This window comes from Semicossyphus pulcher, unplaced genomic scaffold (genome assembly GCF_022749685.1).
Source record: "Semicossyphus pulcher isolate SPU_LCO1_2020_fin unplaced genomic scaffold, fSemPul1.0.p SCAF_8, whole genome shotgun sequence".
NCBI classification, from domain to species: Eukaryota; Metazoa; Chordata; class Actinopteri; order Labriformes; family Labridae; genus Semicossyphus; species Semicossyphus pulcher.
Window position 1 is genome coordinate 31,323,035 of NW_027211759.1, and position 11,342 is coordinate 31,334,376.

An 11,342-nucleotide genomic window follows, 5' to 3' on the forward strand; every position below is an offset into this window, starting at 1 on the left:
CTAGTAATGCACCTAGTTTTCAGGTTTCATATGTGACAACTAGTGTATGCACTGGTGAACTGAAGCATTGATTACGAAAATATACTCTAATTCTACCACAATATGTGCAAAATTAGACTGATAAATGATTCTTCTGCTGAGAGAAGGGTGTTCCATTCTTTTAGGGTATTGGGGTAGTGGAGACTAGACAAAAGCATCCTCCAATGCTTTGCACAAAGCAGTATGACATGTTACATGGCTACCAGTGCTGGAAAGGCAAACAATGTTTACAAATGTTAGAATATGTTCTTGATCAAATGAGCAAGTAATTGAGTCACTATAGGGCTGAACAATTAATTTATTGTTTTTATCAAAATCCCAGTATAGTATAGCCTACTGCCGTTTTCAAATCGCAGGAGGCGCAATACTTGTTAAAGGTGAAATGTGTGTCAAAATACCATTTTAATTTAAATATTGTGCTGCAGAGATGGTCTGGCCTACACATCATACACAGACTTAAATAACATCTTTTTGCTACAGATCCCTGCAAAAATCACACCATAATCATTTAATGTTTTTGAATGAACATGAGAATAATGATGTAAAAATGATCATTCCCTTTAATACAAGATAAGATTGAATTTTATTAATCCCAAAGGAAATTATAGTTCCAGATAGCTCCAAAAATACAGTACAAAATTAGAGAAATAAAACAAGTCAAATATAAGTGAAAATATAAAGTAATATCGCAAATCTTATTAAAATTGCAATATAAGTGAAAATGCATGTGCTTCTAAATTTCAATCTTAGATCATTATAACAAAATTTTGTAACCAACTTAGTCGCACGTAAAACCTAACTTGGTCTCCTGTTTCCTATGTCATTCATTGTCATAAGATTTAAACCCCCGTCTCTTGAAGCTCTCTTCCTTATAGCATTCACTCAAGGGCTCTCAATACCACAATAAGGGGTGGTCTCAGGACAGGTTTAATTCATCTTGAACTTCTAATGGTGCTTGAAACACGGGCTACAGGTTTTTTGAGACCGTCAAGTCATGAGCTCAGAACACCTGTAAGTATTACATTTAAGAGTCTCTGCCCTCTTTAACATGACGATGACTGTCTAAGGGGTTTGTTATATGCAGATTAATCTTTCTGCAGAAAGCTTTTTGCTGACTATTAAATGATGCACTTTGTCATTGTATGTATGATGTACAGAAAACATCTTAAACAAACACTATAGTGTGAATTGTTTAAGGGGTGCAAAACAAGGACTGTTGATAATCAGATCAGGAAAAACATTTGACTGTATTTTGAAAGACATATTTTAGTTATCCCCCTGAGATGATAAAAAAAAAAGACTCCTCCCGAGATCCCGCTCACTGCTTCAGCTGAACTCGTCACTTGGTGAGCTCCATCAGTCTGTGCAGGATGCTCTTTTGTCCGCAGCGTACCTGCAGTGCATTCTGTTGCCTGCTGCTCAGTCCTGCCAGTGCTGCCTGGTTCTCTATCAGCACCTGGTCTCTGTCCCCACCCTGTCCGCCCAACTTCCCCTCCTCCTCTCCTGTGTAGGAGCTCGCAGTAAGACGGGCTGCTTCATGAATCAGCCATTTCCAGGAAGCCTTTAATCCAGGGAGACCATCGTGAGAGAAGGCGAGGGAAATCTTCTCATCATCCTCTTCATCTTCCTCCCATCCTTCATTCTCTTTGAACTCTGAGAACTCCTCCTGTGACATGCACAGCACCTAAAGATACACAGCAACACTGTCCTTAAATATTCACCTCTAACAAAGTGGTCTTGTGTGTTTTAAAGTTTTATGCAGTGTACAAACAAACTGGTGTAAATTGCTCCCCCTTACATTGAGCGCAGTATGAAGCTCTGTGTCTGTGAGGCAGCCCTGTTTGCCAAAGACAAACGCTGCTTTCTCCTGCAGTATCTCACACAGCATCTCCCACTGCTCCTCCACCAGCTGCCGGTCCAAGTCAGACTGAATACCTGGTAGAGATGAAGAGGGGGTTAATAGGCAGCACAAATAAATAGGGGTTGTGTTTGGGTTACTTTCCATGATATTGAGTGGAAATTCCTTAAAAAAAACAGAAGACAAAGACAAGGCGGTCTAATAAGGTCAGCCGAATCAACAGCAACTTATAATAGTTGATTTAGCAGGAGACATTATTTAGAGAGCATCTGGGCTTTCTTGCTCCCCACAGTCACAAAGTTTGAGCAGAGCTGGACTCTTGCACTCAATGTTTATTAGTTAACTAAAAACAGTATTTTGGTGAAATGTCTTTCCTTCTAAACTGACAGATTTTGATTCATGATTTCCTGTCCCTTCACACACCAGAAGTTGTAGTCAAGATAACAATTTGGTGAGAATGTGACAAATTAGAAGCCTTTCTGGAAAGTTCACAGTGTGAGATTAAACATAGAAAACCAAAGGTGCAGGTGTTGGAACAGCTGTCATCTACAATGTTGGACGTTTCATCTCATTTAGAATTAATAGTGGCTGATTTTGCTTTGAGAGACACTGCTTTCAGGGGGTTGCTGTCTCTGGGTCACACAAGGCTTATAATAGCTCACTCTGCACAAAGAAACTCCGCTGTGGTTCAGTTGAAACAGAAACAGTTAACTCAGTAAAGTCACGAATTTCTGACCATATCACAAAGGCAGTCAAGCGCATCCAGAAGACGACAAGACACGTTTCTTTTCTCGTTTCTTTCTTAACATTTCTCTCTTTTGGTACTGTGATGAGTCAAGAATCACCTTGTGTGACGACTTTGTAGAGGTTGGTGATGGGGATGTCAGCGGTGTCGTTGCTGTTGCTTTGATGCGGCTCTGTGAAACCATACATATGTAGCAGCTGCCAGTTGGCCATCTGTCCGTAGGTGTTAAATACCTCCTCGCCTTTATGAATGGGGCGCACGCAAACCATCTTCAAACTAGCCTGTGAAAGATGGAGACACAGAGAGAGGACAAGCGATAAAAAGTGAGATGTAAACTGATTTTGTACACAGGTTTACACAGTGATAACTGGACAGTTAATCCAGAAATTTGCTCTAAACATTAAATGGGCGGCTCTACTCCGAGCTCCCTCCGGATGTCTGAGCTCCTTACTCTATGTCTAAGGCTGAGCCCGGACACCCTTGGGAGGAAACTCATTTCAGCCACTTATCCGCGATCTCATACTTTCAGTCACTACCCAAGGATGAATGACTACAGGTGAGGGTTGGATTGTAGATCGAAAGCTTTGCCTTCAGGCTCAGCCCCCTGTTCACCACGAATATATATTTTTTATTCAACAAACCAAACTTCTTAGTAATATATTTTCACAGCTATTCCTTTTTTGGGGGTTTGATGATTATTTTTGGCATTTTGTCTTTATTATATAGGAAAGCTGAAGAGAGACAGGAAATGTGGGGAGCAGAGAGCGGGGGAAGACATGCGCCAAATGGATCGGCAGACCGGGAGTCGAACCTGTGATCAGTGCGTAGAGGACTGTAGCCTCTAGACATGGGGCGCCTGCTCTACCCACTAAGCTATACCATCATGATGAGAAGCTATTCTGACAAATTAAACAAAAAGTATCAGATCTTAACATTTGAACCAGGAAAAATCCAACAGTATCAAAAGTAGATGTGTTCCCTCACCGGTGTAAACTCCAGGTTAGCATTGTGATTGGACACGTGGTTAAGCATGTCTGCCATGGGAACCATCATGGGTGGGTTGGGGGCCTTCCCATCCTCCTCCTCCTCCTCTTCATCGTCCTCCTCTTCCTGTGGCTCTTGGAAACTACAGAGAGGAGGAGCAACGGGGAGGGAATGGTGGAAAGGAACAAATGGATTGCGAGTTGAATTTAGAAGAGTAAAGTTGGGCCATTTATTTTGTCTGGGGATCACTAACCTGTAGGCCATGACAAAGGCCACCAGCTGTGTGTACAGCTCCAGTGTGTGTGTGTTGGGATTCCAGAGGTCAGGATGTTTGGTGATGAAGGGAAGGACCACATCTGTGTATTCCCTCTTGATGTTAACCAAGTCTGTGTCTACAGCCTCAGGAATACCTGTTCCCCTCAGCAGCCTGTCTCTCTCCTCTTTAGACCTAAACACATGAACTTTGAATTACTGTCAGGACATTAATGTAAAGGGCCGTTACATTACCAAGCACAATAACAGACAAGTAATGGGGTTTAGACACCAGTTTTAAAAAACTGTTTCTCACCAGAACATAGGATGATCCAGTGTCTTAAAGTCGGTCCACAGTGAGAGGTAGGGCTTCCAGTGGGACTGTGAAGATGTGTACTCATACAGCAGAGCCAGCAGCAGGGGAACCCAACCAGAGGAGGTCTCCAGAGATGACCTCTCTGTGGAAGGTAAAAGGCAAAAAAGAGAGGTTACAAACTGAAAAAAAGTGAGGCAGGCAGCTTAATTCATTACAAAAACGTTGTAGTTGTCGCTGTCACTGACACCTTTTTCCAACAGGGCTGAGACCTTGGTTGTTCCCTGGTGGAGAAGAGCAGATCTGGGGATGGTAAACAAAACCTCCCCTTCCTCTATGTTGTCCTTCGCCATCATCCCGTACTCTGCCACAGTTCCCTCCTTACTCACAAATACCTACAGAGAGACAAATCCACCCTGAATATTTGGCCATTACCAGGGATAAATTAGTCTACATAAAATAGATGCCCATAATGAAAGACAGTCACGGAGAGACTGCTTAATGTAACAGATTCTGCTGGAGAAACAAACTTTTGATTGCATACCTTATTGCTGAGTACCAATCCGACTCTGTCGCACCACTGTAGAAAGTTCTGCAGGGGACTGAGCTCTGAACCATCATCTACCTGTTAGTGCAGAGAGAGAAACTTCAACACCACAAACAAAGTTTTGCACTCGGATTTACTGTGACAAGTACTCGTATTTGAGACACAGCATATTGACGCTATAAAAGCAACTAATTAATTTCGTACTAAAATAAAAGCTGCACGTAAATGTCAGACCGTGACCATCACTTAAATTAAAAGGACACACTAGCCTCCTTTAAAAACTATGAACATTTAGTTAAGGTAGATTGTCCCGATCTTCATCAGAAATAGCGTTCATAAAAAACACAGCATGTTCCAGTAGCAGCTTTTGACACAAGAAGCTGACTGTAACCTTACAATGTAGCTAGTACACAAGACACATTATGTTTTACAAAAAGCTCACTCAGTCGTATCTGTTTTTTAGTTAAAACTGATTGATTTGCCACCTTTGACCGTTTCGCGTCTGTTGCCATCTTGTAGATGTTATTCCAAACCGGGACTTAGCAGGCGCTGAGACTAGTGAACTAGCTCAAAGCTAATCCGAGCATGCGGACCAATGACTGTATATACAGAGTCTATGATGCGGACATGCCGCCTGTGAAAGCGACGTGCGTTAAGTTTGACCCAAACGAGGACCTGTAGGCGGATAAAGATAGCCTCACATTTTCAGTACAACGACCTGCATCACTCCCTGAGTGAAAGCAATTGTTAATTAAATATATAGAATTTGATTATTGTTCATAACATGCTTATGTCAGCCTTGAACTATATGTACTGTATAGAAATGCCTTACAAAGCTGCCTCGCTTACTTCCGCTCGCGCGATTGTTGGTCTGTGTGATGTAATTCTCTCGATGACCACTAGCAGGTGTTGTTCAGTCAGATAAGCTCTGAAATCTTAGCCTGCCACATCACCAGTTTGACAGGTTATGTACAAAGACATGAACGTCAAATCATCTATCAAGCGGCTCGTTGGTCTAGGGGTATGATTCTCGCTTTGGGTGCGAGAGGTCCCGGGTTCAAATCCCGGACGAGCCCAATTTTAACCCTCTTGGGTTAAAGGTCACTGTGACCAGATCATACATGACCCACAGAGGCTGTTTACACCCTGTGTCATCATGCATCCTGAGCAATCTGTTCATAACTTATGCTACAGTACAAAGAGAGGTGTATGAACTCCACTGCAGACCAGAGTTTCTGTTAAAAGTGAGATGTAGATCTGTGTTATATACGCTTATGCCCAGTATGAAAAATCTGTATCCTCACTGTGCTGCCTTATTATTAACTATGCAAGAGCTTTCGAGTCACATCTCTCGGCCACTTTCTAGATTCCATCTCACCTGCTTCCTATGTTTTGTAACGAGACCTGTCATATTGAAAAATAAAAATGTACTGTCCCTCCTTTTTTTTTCACAGCACACTAACACCTTAAGCATAACATTTCTACGAGTAAGTTTTTAATCAGACAAAAGTGAAAGGCGGGTGGCCATTGACTCTGAATAACTGATGACCTAGATACAGAGAGTAGGTGTTTCTTCAGTGTGGCTCAGGACACATACACTCCCAGACAACCTCAGAATATGGCCTGATTGACCGGAACTCAATGCGTCCTTAATGTGTATTGGGTGTGTTTACAGCTGTATTTAATGCTGTTGTTATCTGATGACTTAAGACCTTGTGAACATTAACATGCTTCTTTGGTCCAACTTTCTATTTTTAACCAGAATCTGTAAATAGAGGGTACTCTACAAGAAAGGCCAGAGAGGGCTCATCTTCCTACAGAGGATCAGAGGCTTTAATATATGTTACACTAATCTTAAGGCATGGGGAAAAGAGACAGGGGGAGATCAACAAACTATCTCTAAGCTAAAAATGTCATACTAAAAAAAGTGTTCTTTGGTTTAATATCGCTACACAAATGACAAAAATGGTGATGTAGGTATCATCCTCAGTGTCAATTTTAAAATGATCTTTCTGAAGCAGACTTGCCTCTAAAATGTGTCACAGGCTCTTACACAAACTATTTAAAACTATTTTTAAACTCTCCAGAGTAAAGTCAATGTGAGGCACAACTCTATCAGAGAATGATCTGAGGAGTTCAGGGAGCAAGCGCTAAATGGTATGTATAACTTTGTACAGCAGAGGGTGCTCTTTCGCCACTTAAGGTAAGGGCCTTTAAATTGCCACATCACCAGTGTGGAGTTAAACTGCATTTCTGGGAGGGTCAGGGGATGAGAATCAACCCCCTTTTTTTCTAGCAGGAGTGTGGCTCGTTGGTCTAGGGGTATGATTCTCGCTTAGGGTGCGAGAGGTCCCGGGTTCAAATCCCGGACGAGCCCTCCTTTTGAACCTCTAGGGTTCAAGCAAGCCAAAATGTTGTAGTCAACACATCCATTGGAACATTAATTGTCCAAAAGAGCAAATGCAATTAAATCCTAGGGAGAGTGCTATCTAGACCAACTTACCTAGCCTGCTGCCCCTGTTACCAGGACCCAGGTAAGCAAAGGAAATGAATGGATTGATGGGGGACAAGGGGAGTTATAGATATTTACCTTGATTTATGTTATTATTTAATAAAAAAACAAAAACTTTTTACTGTATGCCAAAAGCTGTCAGTATCAGTGCTTCTAGGGTTAAGTGTTGCAAGTGATGATGCCCAGTAAGATGAACCAGAGGGGGCTGTTGGACTAGATAAAATGTTGCTCCAAGTTGCCACATCACTAGTTCTAAAAAAGGTAGAAGTACAGCAGTAAACACCTCTATATATAGGGTCACAGAATTCAAAGGAGAAATTGCAGTTCCTTTCTAAAACAAAATGTTATTTTTACATGAATGAAACCTATGAAATATACAAAACATAAACTAAATTCAGCACATCATCACATCAAATACAACTAACGCACCTTTTTCAAAAAGCCAGCAAAAGTCAAACTATCAGGTGTTCTTTTTTCTTAAAACCTTTTATTGCCAAAACAAAATAACACTGTACAACTCTTTTTTGATCAATAGACTGCAGAAGCAATGCAAGACATTCTCCCATAAGTGTCAAGCAAATCAGACCCAAAACCCAGGCTTTTCTGCATAGAGCAATCACAAAAATATATATTAATATTCAGTAAATGCCTTTTGACCACTGTTATGTGTGTTTATCTGAAACTGATTGATTGCAATTACCTGTCAGATCGCAATTTAATTTTTGAGATAGAGATGTTGTTTTATTCAAAGTCACCCTCAAAGGCCGATTTCACTTACTTGGAAAACATCATGAGGTGTGAGGTCAATTCAAAAGGAGTAAGGAAAAGATGGCCACAGTGCTCAGAGAATCCAACCCCACTTAGACTGGGCCATGTGATGTTCTGCCATGTATAAAAAAAACTACAATGTACCCACAAAGAGCGCATCTATCGCCCGGTGCTTTCTTTCCGTGTTGTTTCATGCAGTCATAAATACGTGGACAACTCCGTGATAAATCTGACCTCATTAAGATCTTTAGAGTGTTTGAGCCAGTACGGCCCGTCAGGACGAGGCAGCTTTTAGGAGCATCAGTCTGATGACCTGAGAACAGCTAGAGCGTTCATATATCTAAATGTGCACAAACTTCTGCAGCCTGTTTAAGATTAAGAATTAATAAATTAATGATTTTATAAATGTTTTTTTAATCACTTATTTTACTGTATTTATGTTCCAAAATCGTTGTTTCTGTTATTTGTAATACGAACCTATTCTAGGTAGCTATCTTTTACCTTATTTGTATTACCGATGATATAAGAATAATTTACACTTGTTCTGTCTTACTATGAGCTTGTAATGTGTGAAGCACACAAAACTGCAAACTAACCCACTCCACCATCACAGACGATTATTATCATATGACGGGCAAAACAACGATCACGTTCTAGTTATAATGCTGAACCTCATCAACCTCATCACAACAGAACACTTCAAGAGGTGCGTGGGTTTAATCTGTATCCTACAGTAGAGACACAAATACAGTTTGATTTATTGATTGATTCATTGGAGGTGGGGATTAAATAAAGAAGGAAAATAAGCTACCAAAGGTGAAATGAAATGTTGTCATATTTAGAATATTTCTCACCCTCCTCTTATATTTATCCACATGAATCATAAGTTTGATTGTTTAAAAACAACCAGTGTCTAATCCAGTCAAGTTGGCATTTAAATCTACTATCTATTATCTTCTGTCATGTTGATGCATGTTTTTATGACCGCCGAGATGTTCGTCACTTTAAATTTTGTGGCTGCAAGGAACTGTGGGTCACTATTTTCTCCTCTCCTTTCATAAAGGACGGTCCAGTGAGTGTTTCCTATTCTAAAGGAGATAATAAAGGAAGCAATGAAGCTCCTTTGCTTATCATTTACAGAATTCAAACCGCTCTTATCATTGCTGACACTTAAACACTTTCGGGTCGTTTCACTCCGTTACTAAAAAGCATATTCGACCTCAGCCCTGTTTTTAACCTCTGGAGGTCACCAAAATTTAAGCAGCAGCTAAATTTAACTTATGTGGCAAAAAGAGAAACACAAGGCTGCAGCCTATGATTTTAAACTCTACAAATATATTCACACCTATTATATGAATTAACATAGAGCAAAAATGAAGTGATGAGGGGTCCTGTACTCTACTTACCTGCCTTCATGTGAGCTGGGTTTTTCAAATGGATCTTGTGGCTGTTCTGGCCTTGTCTGTACTAGAACCTCTACATTGCTTCTCTGTAAGAACAAAAAACAACATAAACCAAACATTTTAAATTATTATGCCCAATTAATTTCACTGATGTGTTGCTTGGAACCACTATTTACATATCTGGATGTCTCATCTGGATCATCAACAAATGTGTTTACACGTTTGCACCAACTTGTTATACTAACTTGCTGGCAATGTAATCAGATCTTTATATACTGGTATTTCCTACAAGTTCTGTTAATAGCAATATTTATCTGGTTAGTTTGTAGTTAGTTACTTTTAATATTGTTTTCATGTCACTTTGTGATTATAGCGATTACATCTCATATCCCTTTTGAGTCTTTTTTTGGCCATGATACTAGATTTTATCAGTCATACTCTTATTTCAGACTTTAGCAGAATGTACACATATAAAAAAAAATCAATATATCAGTCAATTGATAGAAAATTCTTCAACCATTAAAACTGTCATTGTCTTTTCTTTTTTTTTTAGCAAAAATTCTAATCTTTGTCAGTGTGAGGATTTTCTGCTTTTCTTCATTTTATATTATTGTATAAAAAAATACTGTCAATACCTTGTGCTTTTAATGTCACCATTTATATGTTTTCACTATTTTCTAACATGTTTGTATTATGTACCTTCATGCTCTTCATGACTGTCTCTCTCCTCCTCTATTTCTTCCTTCTCCTGACTCACTTTGCCATTAATCACTATCTTCTGTATGACTTTCTCCATCAGTCTGTTTAGTTTCTTCTCCGGCTTGTTGCTCCTGTTGCCTTCATGTTATTTCAGCAGTGTCATTTGAAAGAAACAGTACATCAAAGATTATACTTTAGTCTAATTAATGCGTCAGTGAACTCAGCAGTAAAATAAATAAGTTACATCACCTTTTGTTAATAATTGACCAATTCGTAACACTCAGGTGACACAACAACTAGTGGCTAACCGCCTTTACCACCGCCAAAACATGTGCTAAGAAGGTTAATTATCAGGTGTACCGGTCCAGCTGTCCAAAGTAATAATGTCCATCCAATTTACTTGTTCGGGAAATGGCAAATGACACCGGAAATGTGGAAGAAATATGACCTTACGGGAACACTGAAATGTGGAGCTAACGGTTAGCGAATCGCTATTAGTGATAAACGACCTCAAGTGCCGCGTTCACAGAAAAAGAACCCTTTTTCTTGAGATTTACTTGTAATTAACGCGTCTTGCCTTTGCCGAAATTACAACATGATGATGCAGGTTTGTAAAAAGAAAAAATGCAAGCTTTGTCAGTTCTGTCCTCAAGAGGAGAAAAAAACATTTGTTTGTTGAACGGAAGTGGATCGATAATTTCTGATGCATTCGAGGAAGTCGGGAAATCTAAACGCTGAACGGCTTTTGTGACACCGCGTTTATCTCAAATTGAATTTTAGCTTTTTTTTGTTAGCTGAACTTGCATCAGATGTCTGTTTATAGAGATTAATAAGAAGCTAAGTCATCATCAGCATTACGTTCCGCCTGCTTTTGCTGTCAACACGGACTGTTTTTTCTGCATAGGCAGCAGCCCTATGCTTCTGATACGTGATTGGTCAATATAACTCGTACTACAAGTTTACTACGAACAGAAACCAGAACACTTGCCATCCTATTTACTCTCTTTTTTTATACAGTCTATGCTGCTTACAGATGTTACATTTCTATGTAGAAACTGTAAATAGAGATTACCCTACAGGTTAATTTACTGAATAAGTCAACACAGTTATTTGCTTCGAGCAGCTCATTATAGAGTCATTTTAACTCAGTGCTTTACTACCAAATACTAGAACTTATTTTAAATTAAATTACGACGCATGTTATTCTTCACAGAAAAAACTA

The 11,342-nt window shown here is 39.8% G+C and overlaps 1 protein-coding gene and 2 non-coding genes across 3 annotated transcripts; 2 read left to right on the top strand and 1 right to left on the bottom strand.

Moving 5' to 3' along the window:
• Window positions 1-319: 319 nt before the first annotated feature.
• Window positions 320-5,312, bottom strand: setd6 (SET domain containing 6, protein lysine methyltransferase). The gene is made up of 9 exons (XM_069686724.1): window positions 5,224-5,312; window positions 4,736-4,816; window positions 4,442-4,586; window positions 4,195-4,336; window positions 3,880-4,074; window positions 3,627-3,768; window positions 2,743-2,923; window positions 1,838-1,974; window positions 320-1,723 (listed from the first exon to the last, which is right to left on the bottom strand). Exons 1-9 carry the CDS (start codon window positions 5,248-5,250, stop codon window positions 1,379-1,381), a joined length of 1,395 nt encoding a protein of 464 aa, XP_069542825.1. The 5' UTR covers window positions 5,251-5,312; the 3' UTR covers window positions 320-1,378.
• A 430-nt stretch (window positions 5,313-5,742) lies between these two features.
• On the top strand, window positions 5,743-5,814 carry trnap-ugg (transfer RNA proline (anticodon UGG)). The gene has a single exon. It is a non-coding gene; the product is annotated as a tRNA-Pro (tRNA).
• Window positions 5,815-7,043: 1,229 nt separating this feature from the next.
• trnap-agg (transfer RNA proline (anticodon AGG)) lies at window positions 7,044-7,115 on the top strand. Its single transcript has one exon. It is a non-coding gene; the product is annotated as a tRNA-Pro (tRNA).
• Window positions 7,116-11,342: the final 4,227 nt, after the last annotated feature.